Source organism: Typopeltis vanoorti, chromosome 15, assembly GCF_054136105.1.
Source record: "Typopeltis vanoorti isolate ZY-2024b chromosome 15, IOZ_Tvanoo_1.0, whole genome shotgun sequence".
NCBI lineage: Eukaryota > Metazoa > Arthropoda > Arachnida > Uropygi > Thelyphonidae > Typopeltis > Typopeltis vanoorti.
The window spans coordinates 95,092,228-95,112,233 of record NC_143563.1 but is presented as its reverse complement, the minus strand read 5'-3'; the positions used below and the strand labels follow the sequence as shown (position 1 = coordinate 95,112,233).

Sequence of the window (20,006 nt, the reverse complement as noted above, 5' to 3'; positions counted from 1 at the left end):
GGTCTTCCAGAAACTGAATCCACAGAAAATCTCAGAGACGTAGTTTTAAAGTTAGGCCATGCAATTGACTTCCCCCCTAGAGCATAATGATATTCAGACCATAAATCGATTTCCCAGGAAGAACAAAAAACAAGGCTCACCACAACCCGCACCAGTCATAGTTCGTCTGACAAGCAAGGCTACAAGAGACAATCTCATAAAAGCCAGCAGACTGAAAAAACCAGTAGCCAAGGATTTAAATGCATCGCAAGACAATACGCCAATCTTTCTATCTGAGTATTTAACACCTTTTAATCAGAATCTTTGGAACCAAGCAAGAAAAGAAAAAACAGAAAAAAAGTATCAATTTTTATGGATCAAAGACAGTAAAATATTCTTGAGAAAGTCACAGACTTCAAAGTCTATACAAATAAAAAGCTCCGAAGATATAGACAGGTTGCCAGAGTGAAACAAAAGACTCCAACTTAGTTCAATAAGAAGATCTCAACACAACAAAATGAATGTGAACCATCAGATAGATGTAATTACACCAGAATACATCAGTAATTGTACTTTCGAATAGCTTGATGCATGGAAACAACACACAGTACAAGCGAGAGGTCTCTCAATCTTGCATATTAACATCAGAAGCATCCAAAAACATTGGTTATTGTTACAGGCTTATTTGAGGAATTACACTGATATTATTGATATATTGATTCTTACAGAAGTATCCATAACTAATGATGAAGCGACTGCTTTCCAAATTCCAGGCTTCCAACAACACAGATCATGCCGTCAAACAAAAAGAGGGGGTGGAATATTAATATTTATCAAACAAAAATTAATAGCAAAAGAAATGGCCTATCAGTTTGAGTATGCTGAAATCCTTTGCCTCGAAATCACTAATACCACCAATAGACAGCATCCCATAATACTAAATGCTATTTACAGGCCACCAAACCTAAACATGATAAAATTCTTGCACGAACTCAATTGCTGGCTTTCAAGCCAAGAAATATGCTCAACTGAATACCTAATGATAATTGCCGACGTAAACATAAATATTGCAAACGAAAACCAGAACAACACTGTACAATACCTAGACATGCTATCCAAGTACAATCTAATACCAACAATAACATCATGTACTAGAGAAGAAATATTCAGAAATACTATCACTGCCTCCTGTCTAGATCATATAAACGTCCGAGCACCACCAAATAGTTACACTGCATCAGTCATAAAATGCAAAGTAGCAGACCATTACTTCATTGCTCTAAACCTGCACACCAAGACAATATCCATGCAATGTCCCACAGAAGAAAAGCAACAGAAAACAATAATAGATAAAGAAATAATCAACCACGAAATAAGAACACCTGGCATCAGATTCAGCAGATATCTTATACAACAACATTAAACTCACACTGGAGGAAATATATAAGAAAGCTACAAAGAAAGTCAGAATTCGCTCAAAAACAACACAAAATCCTTGGATAACACAAAACTTAATCCTAGAAATACACAGAAAGGACGCTTTATGGAAAGAATTAAAGCGATATCCAAATAACACAGCTTTAAAAACTGAATATAAGTTAACAAGGAATCGCCTTACAACACAAATCAGAAATGCAAAAAGAAGCTACTACAGGGACAAACTAACCTCTGCACAAAACATGAAACAAACCTGGCATCTGATCAATGAGATGCTAGATTTTGTTACCAACACCACTGCCTTCAAAACCATAAAACACAGCTTCATGAAAGATGCAAACCTATCTAACAACTAGCAAATGACTTTAACCAATACTTTGCAGACTCCCTTCAAGAACTGCACAGAAATATTCCCCCCAATCACAACTAAAAACTGATCTAACTAAAGCATTCGATACACTTACACATCAAACCTTGTTAGAAAAGCTGAGGCATGATGGAACAGACGGGCTACTTCACAGGTGGTTTACAAACTACCTTCAAAATAGAAAGCATATCACACGTATCGGGTCAAACCAAAGCAGAGAGCTACCAGTGACCTGTGGAGTACCACAGGGAGCTGTACTCTCCCCAACTCTATTCAACATTTACATGCATGATATTAATCAGCTACCACTCAAAGGTAAGATATTCCAATATGCAGATGATACAGCAATAATATCCATCCATAATAACGCAAGCTTAGCCCAAACAAATATGCAACATGACATAAATCTGATCATAGACTGGCTCACGAAAAGCTCCATACACCTAAACTCAGAAAAGACAAAATTAATGATATTCAGAAATCCACTGACTTGACCAGTTGATAACAAATATATAACCATCCAACATCCACCTTCCAACATAAAAAACACACAGAACAGCAAAACCACCACAATCACTCAGGTTGAAACAATACGATACCTTGGAATTTACCTCGATCCAGATATGAACTGGAATAGCCACATAAACCATCTACACAACAAACTCCGAACAATAAGGGGCAAACTCTACAGGTTAAAAGACATAGTTCCCATATGCCTAAAAACACTAATATACAAAACACTATGCCAAAATATACTAAGATACGCTATAACAACGTATGCTTTCTGTGCACCCTACAAATTAAATAGATTAATGTCGCTACAGTACAAAATGATAAAACTGATCTTTTGGGAACAAAGAGAAAATAACGACCTTATATATATTGCAATGTCAGAACGCAAAATACTGACAGCAAAACATCTATGTCACTATGCAGCTTTGCTGAAACATTATTTTGATGCCAACTACAGGACAGTCAGAAATACATATTGCATAACAAGACCTCAGACTACTAATTATATCACATATAAATACAATAATCACTACGGAAAGGCCATGTGAAACTTCTACAACCCAGGCATGATAAACAAATTACCTTTTGAATACAGAAACCTTACAAACTACAATAGCCTGAAAAGAGCTCTAAGAACATACTATGAACAAGAAACACGCACCCAAAATACCATACAAACTTAATGAAACACAAAATATTCGTTCAGGCTTCCAGTTCAGCGACGCATCAATACATTCCAAGTTATTCTGTGTGTGTGTGTGTGTGCACGCGCGTGTTTGTGTGAGCACGCGCAAACTTCTGAATCAGAGATTTTGTAGCTTCCCAACACAGCAAAAAAAAAAAAAAAAAAAACAATAAATAATAACCAACTGGTGTCATCCTCAGATAAGCTTACATATAAGCTTCGAGGATGAAAGCAGAGGAATTAGTTCTCATCCAAGATGTATCACATGTAAACCAAAGTATGTAATGTATGTATTATATGTAAACAAATGTATGTAAAGTAAGTATCATATGTAAACAAATGTAAGTAATGTACCATATGTAATCAAATGTATGTAATAACTGTATGCAATAGAGTGATTATACCCATTGATATTGTATATATAGAGTGTAAAATTGCAAAGAAACATCTGTAATAATCATTATGAATATTATAATAATATATGTTGTAAACAGTTATTGTTATTATTATTATTTAAAAAAACTTTATGTACGAGAAAGTATTTGTTATGCATAATTGTCTTCATATAATGCATGTAATTTATCTGAGAAATAATAATAAAAAAAAAAATTATTATTATTAGTTTAGTTCTAGACTAAACTAAATAGAGAAATTAGTTCTCATCCAAGATGTATCATATGTAACCAAGTGCATGCAACATATGTATCACATGTAAACCAAAGTATGTAATGTATGTATTATATGTAGACAAACGTATGTAATGTGAGTATCATATGTAGACAAATGTATGTAATGTAAGTATCATATGTAAACAAATGTAAGTAACGTATCACATGTAAACAAATGTAAGTAATGTATCACATGTAAACAAATGTAAGTAATGTATCATACGTAAACAAATGTAAGTAATGTATCATATGTAAACAAATGTAAGTAATGTATGTAATAACTGTAACAAAAGTATGCAATATAGAGTGATTATATCCATTGATACTGTATATATAGAAGTTTACAAACAGAATATTACAGATGTTTCTTTGCAATATATATATTGCAAAGAAACATCTGTAATAATCGTTATGAATATTATAATAATATATGTTGTAAACAGTTATTGTTATTATTATTATTTAAAAAAACTTTATGTACAAGAAAGTATTTGTTATGCATAATTGTCTTCATATAATGCATGTAATTTATCTGAGAAATAATAATAAAAAAAAAAAATATTATTATTATTAGTTTAGTTCTAGACTAAACTAAATAGAGAAATTAGTTCTCATCCAAGATGTATCATATGTAACCAAGTGCATGCAACATATGTATCACATGTAAACCAAAGTATGTAATGTATGTATTATATGTAAACAAATGTAAGTAACGTATCACATGTAAACAAATGTAAGTAATGTATCACATGTAAACAAATGTAAGTAATGTATCATATGTAATCAAATGTAAGTAATGTATGTAATAACTGTAACAAAAGTATGCAATATAGAGTGATTATATCCATTGATATTGTATATATAGAGTGTAAAATTGCAAAGAAACATCTGTAATAATCATTATGAATATTATAATATATGTTGTAAACAGTTATTGTTATTATTATTATTTAAAAAAACTTTATGTATGAGAAAGTATTTGTTATGCATAATTGTCTTCATATAATGTATGTAATTTATCTGAGAAATAATAAAAAAAAAAATTTCAGGCCTCCATGGAGTCAAAAGACTCATTGTGGGAGGTCCCCCCTAAGAAACACAAAGTTTATCATACCACTCCTTAAACTCATTGACCGTTCTCGCTCTCACCACTCCATCAGGCAATTTATTCCATGGTTCAACCACCCTCCACGCAAAGAAACCACACCTCACCCTCTTGCTCACAGTTTCCTTTCATAACTTCCAGGGATGGCCTCTTGTCATCAGTCCTTCCCACTGTTCAACCAAGCGAAAGAACTCCTCAGCGTCACCCCTGTAACCACCTCTCAATAGTTTAAAAGTCTCAATCATATCACCTCTCCTTCTTCTATCCACCAAACTCTGCAGTCCACATTCCCTCAGCCAATCCTCATAACTATCCTTGTACATTCCTGAAACCATCTTTGTCATCCGTCTTTGTATCCTTTCCACAGTTAATTTATCCTCTTCAAATCCTGGGGACCAAATCTGAGAACAATAGTCCAAGTGTGGTCTGATCAGAGACTTATACAATGGAATGATAACCCTCTTATCTCTGCACGTCAGCGTCCTTCTCATTATTGCAAATATCCTCTGTGTTATCTTCACCACCTTTGCAATATGTCCCCTCAACTTCAGGTTTCTATCAATCATCAACCCCAGATCTCTTGTTTCTCCTACTTCCTCCAGTATAACTCCTCCCATAGAGTATGCAGCATCCCATCGATGTTTCCCAAACCTCAAGACCTTACATTTTGCTGCATTAAACTGACACCCCCATTCATTTGCCCATCTATCTAGCTTATTCAAATCCTCTTCCAGGGCTATCACATCTGCATTATTACTAATAATCCTTCTCAACTTCGCATCATCTGCAAACAACTGAATATCTCCTTGCAATCCACTGGCAATGTCATTGATATAAAGGTTAAACAATACAGGTTCTAGTACTGAGTCCTGTGGGACCCCACTCGTAACCCTCTGCCTCCTTGAAACTTCTCCACCACATACAGCTCTCTGATACGTATCAGTCAGCCAATCCTGAATACAGTTGACCAATCTGACATCCAGACCCATGTGCTGCAACTTAAATATCAGCTTATCATGTGGCACCATGTCAAATGCCTTCACTAAGTCTAAGAAAATTGCAGTATATGCCTTTCCCTCATCTAATGTTCTTGTAACTTTATTATAAAAGGCTAGCATACTGCTAAAAGAAGCGTGCCCTTTCACAAATCTATGTTGACTCTCACAGATAACATTACCCTTAATTGCCCAATGCTGTATACGGTCCCTCACTACTTTCTCCAAGATCTTAACAACTACTGATGACACACAAACTGGTCTATAATTAGACACTTCCAGTCTGCTACTGCCCTTATGCAATGGCACTATCTTACCTTCGTTCCATTCCCTGGGCACCTTTGCCGAAGCTAGATTTTCATTGAAAAGCCAGGTTAAAGGCACTGTCAGTTCCGTAGCACATTCTCTCAAAACTCGTGGTGAAATACCATCCAGTCCCAAAGCTTTACTGACATCCAGAGTCCTCAGTATCTGAAACACACTCTCCTCCTGTACCTCTAAACCTCGAACCAGCCCTATCCCTCTAGCATTAAAACTGACTCCTCTTGGATGAAATACTTCAATAAAGTGTTCATTGAACAATTCCACTATGTCCTCTGCATCAGTCACTCTATTCCCATTTTTATCTCACAGATATATTGTTAAATTTTTTAACATTTCTGAAATAAATAACCTTCATACAAAGATAGCAAAAATTAATAATTATGATAATTATAATAAAATAAAATAATAATTATAATTATTATTATTATAATATACTAATTTATTCTAATTAATTAATTCATCATGATCATCATCAAATTCATGATATGTACTCACAAGGGGTGTATAAGATATCATGATAATCATGATGTAACATTTTCATGTAGTATTAATTTCCTATCAACAATTTTTCAGGGTGCTTAAGAGTCAAAGCTGAATAAGTGGGAGGAGACCTCCATGTAGCCTTTTAAGGAATGTGGAGAACTGACTAGGGCTTCTGACCTAATATCCAATCCTCACCTTCTCATGGTACACCCTGTTGGGTATCTACCTAAATGCTGAATGAACGAAGATGGCCTAGCAATTTGAGATTCAGCAGGTCAAATTGTATTCTTACTGGCTTAAACCACAATGCAAAATGTGATGGTATAACATGACAGAATTAATTAATTACATTAATTAAATGTATGTTCTTTTTGGTTCCTGCATGGAAAGAAATGATGCAGAATATATGTAATAACTGTTAGCACATGATCAATGTAAAGTTATTATTGTCCATATTAATTCATTAATACAAAAGTATTAATTATATATGTTTACAATAAAAGTTCATTGCAAAAAACAGTTACTCTTGAAATATGCACACACTATTATAGCAGCACAGAAATGGAAAGGAATTATTTCGTTTCCATTTCTGTGCTATATATCTGGAGTAAATATTTTTTGCTGTACAAATGGTGAACTTCAAGCAAAATAATATCTTCATAAGTGTAGGGTTCTATGTTCATAAAACGAGTAGGAGTTGTACTTTATTAGTGAAATATTTGTAAATTTGCTGTACATTAATAATAGTGCTACATTCCATAATTAAATGATTAAAGATAGCGTATTTCAAAATAAAGAGCAATTCAGCCTACCTTTTTGCCTTCTTCTCCTCTTGGGCCTTTCTGCCCAGGTATTCCTTGCAATCCCTGAAAAATTAGAAATATTCTAATGTATTTCTGCACTATCATATCTGTTTCCAAAATACTCAGTTTTTTTTCCATGCAACTTTTATTTTTCATTTTTTTTAATTTAAATTTTATATACCCTTTTTACAACCTTATAATATATAGACCACATAGAATTATTTTATTATGATATGTCCATAATCAATAAACTCATCATGAAAGATTATATTTAACCAGTAAGATGTTATATTGTGCTTTAATTACTTTATTTATACTTTTTAATATAATTATTAATAAACAGTATCTGATTGGAGTCAGAAGACTCATTGCAGACAATTCAAGCTAACCTTTATAGATACAATAACTATCATATCTGCACTTAAACTTATTCACTGTGGGCACTCAAAATTAAATCTGGCAATCCATTCCATTCATTCACTACCACAGCAGAAAATCTACTCTGAACATCCTTAATAACCACACTCATATATAACTGCAAAGGGTGACCCCCCCCCACCCTTCTCCAGGTCTTTCTATTTTTCATGTATTGAAAAATTTCTTTCATGACAATCTTACAGAACCCCTTTAGTAACTTACTTACTTACTGTCCTCTTCTGTCAGGGACCGTGTTTCCACAACAACTTCCAGGAGTCTTGGTTTCTTGCATGGCTGGTGAGCTGTCTATAGGTTTGTAATCAGGAGTTAACCTTTATTGATGTTATCCATTTAGTTCTTGGTCTTCCTTTTTTCTTCTAATCTTGCATACAGAGTGAGGATGGGTAGCCTTTTTGGTGGCATTCTCTCGACATGCCCATACCAGCGAAGTTGTCTTCTTTTGATCTTTTTTATTAATGAGTTTGTATAGTTTAGGTCTTGTCTTATTGTTTCATTTGTTTTCTTTTCTTTCCATTTTGTTTTATTTATTTTTCTGAGATATTTCATCCTGAAAGCCTCCAGTTTTCGTATCTCTGTCTTCTTGAGTGACCAAGTTTCTGAAGCATATAGCACAGTGGGTATTATAATTGCATTATTAATTTTATTTTTATTGGAGATTTTACCTAACTTATTAAATGATGATTATGCATCATTTAATAAGTCGATATTCTTTGTTTAATAGTGGTCATGGTATCTAAGTGTTCTGTTAGTACTGTTCCTAAATAGTTGAATTGTTTTACCTATTCAATTGTTGATCCATTCAATGAGTTTACTTTATCTTCATTTTTTCCAATTACCAAGATTTTTGTTCTGTCCGTATTTATGGTCATGCTGTATTCTTTAGCCATACTGTTTAGTCTGATTATTAGATTCACCATTTTTTCTTTTGTGTCCACTATCATTACAATGTCATCTGTATATTTTAAGTTATTAAGGCTATAACTTATTCACTGTGTGGGTACTCAAAATTAAATCTGGCAATCCATTCCATTCATTCACTACCACAGCAGAAAATGTTATCAAAGTGCAAAAGCAGAGGATGAAAGAAATGATAGTAGTGGCAGGAATGAATGACTTAAATGGAGATAAAATAGCTATGAGAGAGGACTTGAAGAAATTACTAGAGGTAGCAAAAGAAAAGAGTGAGAGAGTTAGGATAGTTAGGATAGTTAGCCTGTTACCACGGCAGAGAAGAGATGAGAAGGATGGCCATATTGCAAATGACGCTATGAGCAGGTTATGCAAGAGGAGTGGTGTGGAGTTTGTGACCGTGTGAAGTGAGTTTGATGGGCGAAAGGATTTATATAAGATGGATGGTGATGGTAAACATTTGAATGGATTTGGTGTGCGGAAAAAGTGTTGTTGATTTTAAGCGGTGCATTGGATTAGCAACATCAGACAACTCTTTTATCATTGAACAAAAGGTTTATTAAGTTTCTAAACATGGTACAATTCAAATACTAAACTAAAATACTTATAGACTAACATTAAATCATTACAAGCAATATGGCTATTTGTGATTATGCCGCCATACACATTAATTCATAAATTCACCTGATGTGAACAAATTAGATCAATTCACACTATCTGATTATTCATACTGAAGTAGATTAACAAATTATTCACTGCTAACACATACTTGTGACATTTTCAATTATTTTATACATTACATTAGGCATTCAATTCTTAGGATATGTAATTACTTAATTCACACTGTTCCGTTATACCGTTATTTGCACTAACACACAATTATATCATTTAAATATCTTGTGCAATATAATAGACATGCAAAAATACCTTAGGACTCTTAACTATTCACAAATCTTTAACACTAATCAATCTACACATAACACATTCTATCATATACTGAAGTCCTAGTATAACTTCAACAGTTCTGAATTGGAATTACGATACTTTTCACAGACAAATTTCTAGTTAACATAGGTTATGATTTACAGTACCTTTCTTGAGCTTTTCGTATGGGCCTTTATTCTTTTCCAAACGAACCTTTGGTATAACTTCTCGTAACTCTGGAATACTTTAACACACATATATTTGCTCTATTATCAGCAACGAGGACATCGATCTCTTTACAGCTTTCTACTTTGCGTAGTTATCACTAGCGTCGAAACGAAGAAGATCCCTCCTTTTCTAGGACTCTATGGCAAAATTTTCTTTGCATCCTACTCGGGAAAACGGGAATCGAAATCCCGCTCACTTTCGTTTCCGTGTTGTGACGAGGAGTTATCACCCCTGTCGCCACTCTAAGAAAACCCCGTGAACTCCACCGGAACCAAAACTCCAAGGCCAAAAGCAACTATCCAAAAAAAAGCCTTCGCCAGGGGGTTACCAACCCTTATATAGCTGCCTCCCTAACGGCACCTTTTCTTACTTCCTTTCTCCTCCTTCTACTTGTTTTTTAATCATCGACCAATTAGGGTGGCGTTTTCTCGCCAAACGTCATTTGATCGGCAAGCCCGTTCTCAATGTTTCAATCCGGGGATCAGCCCTAAGCGATAGCTTTGCTTTTCTTGTGCTAGCCTGACTTAATCCCCTTTCAAACTTTTTCTATGAATTCTACTTAATAACTTAATCTCTCACATAACGTATTTTATGACTCACCCCTTTCTACTTATTTACTTAACGCTCTCATTTTTAATCGTGTTACAATATTAACCTATACTTTCCTTTGTTAGCTACTTATTTAGTTAGAATTCCTTATTTTAAGTCATATTACAATATTAATACATTCCTTCCTTTATCAGCTACTTTAACAACAACCCTTATGTTTTATACATATTACTGGATGCAAGAAATTTTCCATTAAATAATTCATTTTTTTTTATGCAGGGGTTTTAATTTATGATATTTATTCTTCATGTTACACCATGATGGCTGAGAATACTATATTCTCAAGATATCAGGTGTAACACTATTTAGCATGATCTTTAATAAAATTTTGCTTGCATGAGATATCAAACCAATAGTTCTATAATTCTTGCATGCCTTCATATCACCTTTCTTGTGTAGTGGTATGAAAACTGACTTCTTCCAGTCTCTAGGCCATGATCCTGTCTCCCATATCCTTGTAATCAATCTATGAAACACTCACTCTTATCCCTCCATCTCCTGTGGCCTTAATTAACTCTGCTGGGATTTCATCTGCACCTGGGGCCTTATTGCTGTTGAGCTGCTTAACTGCTCTTTCAACCTCATGCCTAAGTGGAGAAGGTTCCAAATCAAAATTTTCTTGGTGGGAGGACTCCACATTTTCTTTATCCACTCTGCTGTACAGTTCCTCACAGTATTCTTTCCATCCTTATATGCATTACTTTATTTTGGTTATTCTGCTCTGGATCTTCTCCACTACTTTCTCATCCCCAAAAAACCCAGTCAACTAAATCTCTGAACTTAGTTCAGCTGAAGATGTATCAAAGCCTTATAAAGGAAATAAAAACTTTCTTACCCTTATTTATCAAAATATTTCTTAACATTCCCTTTGAGCTGTTTTGCTCATTTTTGCAGTAGTATGTCCCTAGGATGACTTCAAGTCTCTGGCTACAGTCTCTCAAAAGCCATATTTTTATCTTGAATTATACAGTTTCATCTACATAATACCTTACATTTACCTTGCACTTATCTGATGTGATGTCCTCACAACTTGTGCAATGTGGCCCCTGAATTTCAGGTCCTCGTACACTCCCAGTAAAGTTTCCCCACCAAGTGTATACTTTGCATCCATTCATTGCTTACCAAAAGCTTACACTTTGCAACATCGAACTGACAGTTCTACTTACCTGATCATTCATGCAATTCAAGTCCTCCTCCTTCTTTCGTTATGCCTTATCCCGTGTTAGACTGGGTCGGCATTCCCATCTTTAATCTTCTTCTTCTTCCAGATTCTCCGGTCCAGGGCATCTTCCTGACTCCATCCTTTCTCTCTAAGATCTTCTGCCACCTTATCCCTCCATCTGAGTTTGGGCCTGCCTCTTTTCCTCCTTCCCTCCACCTCCATTATGCTCCACTCGTTTACCAACATACTCCTCACTCCTTCTCTCTACATGACCAAACCACCTCAGCCTACTTTCTTGTGCCTTCTTACCGATCGGTCCCACCTTGATCGTCCCTCTGATGTAGTCATTCCTTATCCTGTCCTTCTTGGTCACACCACTCATCCATCTCAACATCCACATCTCTGCCACCTCCATCTTCCTCTCCTGTGCCTTTGTTATAGGCCACATCACTGCACCATGGAGCATCGCCGGCCTCACCACCATCTTATACAGCTTTCCTTTCATTTTACAACTCACTCTCTTGTCGCACAGGACCCCACTCATCTTCCTCCAGTTCATCCAGCCGCATGTTATTCGGTGCTGTATTTCCTCATCCAGGTCACCATTCCTCTCGACGACCGACCCAAGGTACTTGAATTTCTTCCCTGAAGTTAACCTTTCACCCTGGAGTTGTATGATCATATTCTTGTCACTCCCCGTTGACATATATTGTCTTTACCCAGTTAATTTTCATGCCTCTCTCCTCCAATACCTTTCTCCAGTCTTCCAGGGTCTTTTCAAGCTTCTCTGGGAATAATTTGCAGAGAACCAATATCATCGGCAAACATCATGCTCCCTGGTGCCTCCCTGACATCCTCCACTAGTACATCCATGACCAGATCAAAGAGGTAAGGGCTCAAAGTTGATCCCTGATGGAGCCCTACAACAATGGGGAACCCCTCTGTCATGCCGACACTAGACCTGACCTGAGTTTTCGCTCCCTCATATATCTCCTTCACCAACCTCACATACTTTTCCGACACCCCTTCTTCCTCATACACCTCCATACCTCCTGTATGGCCACTCTGTCATATGCCTTTTCCAGGTTTATAAACACCATATGTAGCTCCGCCTGCATCTCCCTATATTTCTCCATCAATCGCCTTAACGCAAATATTGCGTCCGTTGTCTCTCTTCCTGGCATAAATCCAAACTGCTCCTCACCAATTTTTGTTTCCCACCGTATCCTTCCTTCAATTACTCTTTCCCATATCTTCAATGTGTGTGACATTAGCTTGATCCCTCTATAGTTGCCACAATCTTGAACATCTCCTTTTCCCTTGTAGATTGGGATGAGAATGCTTTTCCTCCATTCCTCTGGTATCTTTTCTTGATAGGCTATTTTCCTCATCAGATCCCCCTCCTATAAGGCTATAATATCTGCTTGACTCAGTTGTCAAAAAGGTGCAACCATTAAGTTTAATCATCAAATTTAACCATCAAATTTAATAATTTATGTGTTATTTAAGAAAAAACAATCGGCTAAAAATGACCTATTAAAAATAATTGATTACTTTCCGGTCCCCCTTGTATATCTTCCATAATCTCTTTTTCAATTGCAGTTCCTGTTTGATATCGTTTGTCATCCACTTTACACCAAATTGTATCCACTTCTTCACCCGTGGAATACAGCTTACTATTGCTGCTAACAAATATTCAATTTCCCAAGCACTAATTATATCCTGGTCTTCCAATTCTGCCCTCCATGGAACTTCCCCTAGTTGATACCCAAGACTATTATAATCACCCGCCTCATAATTCCACATACGTTCCCTTTTCTTTGATACACCTGCATGTCTGTTCATCTTCCAAGTCAAAACCACATGGTCACTCTCTCCAACTGGTGGGAGAGATGTCATCTCACTTATTATCAGCTCTTCATGCTATGACCAAATCCAAAACCCTTGAACCTCTTGTTCCATCTATTACATGCTGCCGAAGACATCTGTCACTCAAGAAGTCGAGAAATTCTATCCCCTTATTACTACTTGCATTTTCCTCTTCCCAGCTTATACTGCTGTAGTTGAAATCTCCCATAACAATCACCCTTATTGCACTTGCCAAGCTCAACTGCCTAAACATCTCCTGGTCCCCACCCTCTGTACTTCCTGGTTTATAGCAACACCTCACTAAATATCCTGTCTTGGCCACTTCTACCCCACACTATATGCTTTCAAAGCCATTTGTGTCACTGCCTTCCCAAGCCTCCACTGTTAGATGACATAAGTCATCACTTATCATTAGCAGTACTCCACCACCACGTTTTCCTTTCCTATCCTACGGAAAAATACTGCATCCTACCACTTCAATTCAGGTTATTATATCATCCTCTGTCAACCACGTCTCAGAGATCCCAATAATCTTTGGCGAGGTTCATGCTATCAGCACCACCAATTCATCTCCTTTATTTCAGACACTCCTGGCATTAGTATAGAGCATAAAAATGCCACTGCTTCTATATCTATCATTGTCCCCTCTCGACCCACCCCCAGGCTCAATGTTATCTGATGTCGTCCCCCTTCCCTCCAAGCAACCATTCCCAAGAGGCCACCCCATTACTATCCACCCTGGGAATTCTAGTTTCCCTGCATTGACACACTGACTCGTTCAGAAAATAGCAATCTTTCCAGATGCCTTCGTCCTTCCTCATGCAAATGCAAGCAGTTGCTAGCATACAGTTCCCTTCTGTCCTCAAATGCCCTCTAAGTATCCACGTATTCCAATCCTCTCCTCTCACACATTCTGGCTATTATGCAATTCAGTATTGCTGCTCTTCTGCTCAGCTTGTCACTATCATGCCTAGGCAAACACACACAATCTTCCCTCTCTGCGCTTTCTTTTGCACAACTTCAAGCAAGAATCTCAGATCTCTCGCCGCCCGATTTACACTGCCTCTCAAGTCATTCGTGCCCACCATCACAATCATTTCATCCATCCTGTCACTCCGCTATTGAAATGAAATATTGAAATATTTGAAATATTCCAATATTTCAAAATGAAATATTGGAAATGAAAAATTTCCAATATTTCATTTTGACTGTCTTTACTCAAATAGTGTACTCTATTGTTTCATTGTAGGTCCCTTTCAACATGATTTTCCATAAGGGGATCAAAATTTGCAAACTGTTCGACTAATTTTAAAAAATTGCCGTTATTCCTTTCATATAATTTATCAGATGATCTGCGAAAAGCTAAATTTTGGCTACCAAGGAATTTTATAATTTCAATCAACCATTCTAAAACATTCGTCCAATGTTTCTTTTCCTTGAATCTGGCAATCAATAGTAGTTTTGTTTTTTAAATTTTTATCAACTTCCTTCCATTTTAAGAAATTTTTCATGTGAGTTAAACTAGTCTCATGTCTACGCAAAGTTGTACTTACATTTCTCCAATTGTTATAACTTTCTACAAGACTACTTGATTCGGTAGGTGCAAAAGGTTTGCAACAAAAGCAAAAAACAGAATTTAAAGTTTCGGAATAAATGAGCCATGTTCTTGGCACGAGCTCCCCGTTTTCCATTTTTCTATTATAATACGTGTTGCCAAATTTACGACCATATGTATCTCTGGGATATATTATATTTTTCTTTTGAACAAGCCCCATTTCAATTAAAACAACTTGTAATTTTTCATCAATATTTCCCCATTCACCCAGATCTAAATTTACAGACTAACAATGTGTTATTTTCGTGGTCAACTACAACTAAATCTTCTCCTAACTGTTTTTCACTTAAATCATGCGTCTTGTTATCTTGTTCAATAGTTGCAATATCATTTTCATGCAAACTGGATGATGTGCACGGTTCTTCAACTCTGATTTCTGATGTATCGAGTCGGTTACAATCTGCATCAGAATATTTTAATATATTATCAAATTTATTAAGAGCCCCAGTTTTTTATTCTTAATATCTGCTTCTTTTGCAGCATGATGCTTACGATTTTGTGCACAAGATAACTTTTTTTAATTTTTGATTCCATTTCTATTTTATACCCACAAGAAATTATTACACAACACGACACAGAGACGAAATAATAGTCTGCACTGCACTACTGTCGGTAGCCTACTGAGATGCGTACCATATGATTGGTTAACTAGCAACAAATGTTTTGTATGAAAAATTGTTTTTGCGCATAAAAACCGTTTACCGTTTCACTTTAGATAGACTGCAGTAGACACAACATTCTGCAGGCAAGCATTTAGCCTGCTCTTGCTGCAAAATTGTAAACAGCCGGCTGTTTAAATTTTTATTTCGGCGTATCTGGCCTTATTTATTTTAATATTGATCATTCTAAGAATTTTTTGTTTTTATGATAAAAATTTTGTTTCTTAAAAATGAACTCATGAACAGTGCCCCCTTCGTTGTGGTGCTCGCATGCTCTGCATGCCTGTTTCCGCCGGCCCTGTATACAGTGTTAGGCAGATGAGGATAAGATTATCCGTGAGAGTCTGCATGGATTTGTTAAGGGGGGGGGTTCTTATTTTAGTAATATGATTGCCTTTCATCATAAAGTGACAAGAGCAGTTGATAAGGGAAAGGCATATTCTGCCATTTTTTTGGATATTAGAAAGGCATTTGGCAGGGTACCATATGATAAGCTGATATTTAAATTTCAGCACATGGGTTTAGATATCAGGTTAGTGAACTGGATTCAGGATAGGCTATCTGATAGGTATCCGAGAGTTGTGTATGGGGGGAGCAATATAAAGGAGGTAGAAGGTTACAAGTAGGGTCCCACAGGGCTTACTACTGGGACCTGTATTGTTTAATCTTTATATCAATGACACGTTCAATGGATTGCAGGAACATATATTCAGTTGTATGCTGATAATGTGAAGCTGGGAAGGGTTATTAGTAATAGTGCAGATGTGGTAGCCCTGCAAGAGGATTTGAATTAGCTGGACAGATACATGTAAAGTCTTGAAGTTTGGAATACATCGATGGGGATTGCATACTCTGTTGGATGAACTGTACTGGAGGAAGTGGATAAGGCAAGGAATCTGGGCATGATGATCAATAGAAATCTGAAATTCAGGGAGAACATATTGGAAAGGTGGTGAAGGAAACCCAAAGGATTGCTGCAATACTGAGAAGAACACTGACCTGCAGAGATAAAAAAGTTTTCATTCTATTGTATAACGCCCTGATCAGACCACACCTGGACTACTGTGCTCAAATTTGGTCCTCAGAATTTGAAGGGGATAAATTAACCATGGAAAGAGTGCAAAGGTCGATAACAAAGATGGTATCAGGACTGTACAATGTTAGTTATGAGAATAGGCTGAGGGAATGTGGACTGCAGAGTTGGTAGATAGAAGAAGAGGAGAGGTGTGATATGATTAAGACTTTTAAACTGTTAAGAGGTAGTTATTACAGAGTTGACGCTGGGGAGGAAGCAGCAAGAACTAGGGACCATCCTTGGAAGTTATGAAAGGAAGTTGTGAGCAAGAGAGTAAAGAGTGGTTTCTTTGCATGGAGGGTGGTTGATCCGTGGAATGCATTGCTGAAAGAGTGGTGAGAGCACAAAAGTTTAATGACTTCAAGGAGTGGTATGGTAGGCTGTGCTTTCTAGGTTGTGCCTCTCATAATGAATCTTATGACTCCATGGAGGCCTGAATCATAATAATAGTAATAAAAAAAAATAAAAAGCTTTTTATGACTTTCTACAGAGAGAGAGAGAAAAAGATAAGAGTAGCAAAAGAGATATGAGATTACTTCCAGGAGATGCAAATAGAAAAGGTAGGCAAAGACAACACTGGATATGAAAAAGTGATGGGAAAAGAAGAAATGAAAATAGAATTACTGAAATAAAGGGCCAAAAGGCTCTTTATTTTTTTTAATTTTTTTAATTGAGACCTTTAATTCTTTCATTAGTCTAATGTTATCTTTAATTGAATTTATAAAATAAGATTGTTATATGAAACTGTGAATTAATACTTATAATTTATTCATCACTCTGATGAAATTTACCTCTCTTTAATGCTTAGCAATGTAACATATGTGGCACGTTCTACTTTTGAATAATCAATTGTTTGTATTCCACCTTGTAAAAACTGTTCCTATCAAGCCAATGAGGATAGTCTGTTAGTTTCAGACTGAAATATTTGGCAAATGAAAATATTTTTGTGTTAATTTGTTTATAATTCTTAATTTAATGTCACAAGTGTCTCTCAAGAATAGAATTCTGTTCCTACATGGGGAAAACGTTATCAAAAAAAACCCGGTAAAATAGGTAAACGATCTGTAATACAGGGTAAGTTATGAGAGAGAGGATCATTTTTCTGAAAAGATGCTGCGATAATCAGATTATTCCTAATTTCGCTAAGATAAAATAAACATCAAATCTCCAGGAGCTCAAAAAATCTACATGAACACCAGCTTAGCTTTAATCCGTAATCAACTCTGAGCAGCTAAACATGATCTTGCTATTAACATTCGTCAAGTTGCTGATCTCAATACCTTTATCTCCGCAAACTTAGACCCACAACTTTCCGACACAGTTTTTAATGTGGCTAAACGCTCCATACAACGTTCATATAAAAAACAGAATCGACATCTCAACCACAAATTTGATGTCCTTCTATCTAGACAAATCAAGCCCTTCCATGTTCCAGAAAAGGACATGATTTGTCTATAGTCCCTTAAAAGATTCCTTATTTAGATTTCCTGGTTAACATCGAACGGAACCTTAGTCATCTCTCCAGTGAAAAGACTAATTCTCTCTGCCTAGAAGTTGCTTCTACACTACTCAAAGCCAAGCTTCCTCCTTCCAACATATCTCCTTCTGAAAAGAAAGCACTACATTACTTAAGAAACAACAGTCACCTTGTTATCACTAAAGCAGACAAAGGAAAAGGCGACAGTAATTATGGATTCTTCAAACTACAGAAGAAAAATTTCTCTTTTACTTCAAGATCACTCAACATACCAAGAACTTGATCACGAACCCACCAACAGGCAACTGATGAAATTAAATTTCCTTCTAGATGAGGTGATAAGTTTAGATGTAGACATAACAGAAAGGTTAAAAACACATTTTGCAAGACCTCCTAGATTTTATGGTCTACCTAAAATTCACAAGACAAGACAGACATTCTTCTCCATCCTATACTTGACTGTATTGATTCACCTACTTATCGCATAGCCAAATATTTAGCAAAATTATTGAAATCACATATAGGCAAATCATGCTCTTTTTTGAAAAACTCTTCAGATTTCTTAAATAAATTAAAAAATATCTCATGACAACCTACCGATCTTATGGTGAGCTTCGATGTAGAATCTCTATATACCTAATGGTAGAGCCTCTGCTACTAATGGCTCGCAAAAAGTTAAGCAGATTTGAGTGTGGTCGGTTAGTAGTTAGAAGGAGATCAATCGTTTGATGGTGTTGGCACATTCTCCCTCGATGAATCTTTGGACTTTCTGGAGGTGTCACATAATAATAATAATAATGTACCTCTCAAAGAGACTTTACAATTACTTGTTGACATCTTCCCACAAGATATCATAAAATTATTCAATTTTGTGATGCACTCTGGATATTTCTTGTGTCAAAACAAATTCTACAACCAAGTGGAAGGAACATGGGAAGTCCACTTTCACCTGCTTTAGCCAACTCTTATTTGGAACATCTAGAAGATGTCCTGTTTTCATCTACATTCTCTCAACCAGTGAGATATATAGACGACATCTTTTCAGTGTGGCCTCAAAACAGAGATTCCTTCCTTCCTTTTTAACCAAAATCAATTCCTTACATCCTCGTATTAAGTTTACCATGGAGATTAAAAAAGACAACAAGTTATCCTTTTTAGATATCCTCCTCATCTGCTCACCTTCAAGTATTCTGGCAACAACAGTTTACAGAAAACTCACTTTTACTGGACGTTACATTCTCAAACAATCTGCCCATGACTTATCAAAAAACAGGAATCATAAAATGTTTAATTCGACAAGCTAGAACTAATTGCTCAACTACCCATGAATTACAAAAAGAACTTTCAACTATCAAACATCACATGAAATTAAATGGCTTCTCCAAAAAAACTACACAACATCTGTTCAATTCCTACAATCCAATCCAGGACAACAAAGAATCAATACGTCGAGTTCCAATTCCATATATTTCCAGGATTTCAGAACATTTCAAGAATTCTGAAGAAATATGATTTAACAGCCACTTACAGGGTGTTCGGGATAAATTTGACATATTTATAATTAATTATATTTTTCCGTAAGTTACATGTATTAACACACACTTCTCTTCATTTAAAAGTTTGGACCCTTCTTCATTCATATACAAGATGTCAGAAAGGATGGATAGCTGGAACCCACCTGA

The 20,006-nt window shown here is 36.0% G+C and overlaps 1 protein-coding gene across 1 annotated transcript in view; it reads right to left on the bottom strand.

The window, feature by feature from the left end:
• Window positions 1-20,006, bottom strand: part of LOC150098992 (uncharacterized) — a 700,419-nt gene that overhangs the window by 182,047 nt on the left and 498,366 nt on the right. Inside the window, exon 33 of the mRNA XM_090405788.1 lies at window positions 7,369-7,422. Coding sequence (XP_090261914.1) covers window positions 7,369-7,422 — 54 coding nt within the window. The remainder of the gene's footprint in view (window positions 1-7,368; window positions 7,423-20,006) is intronic.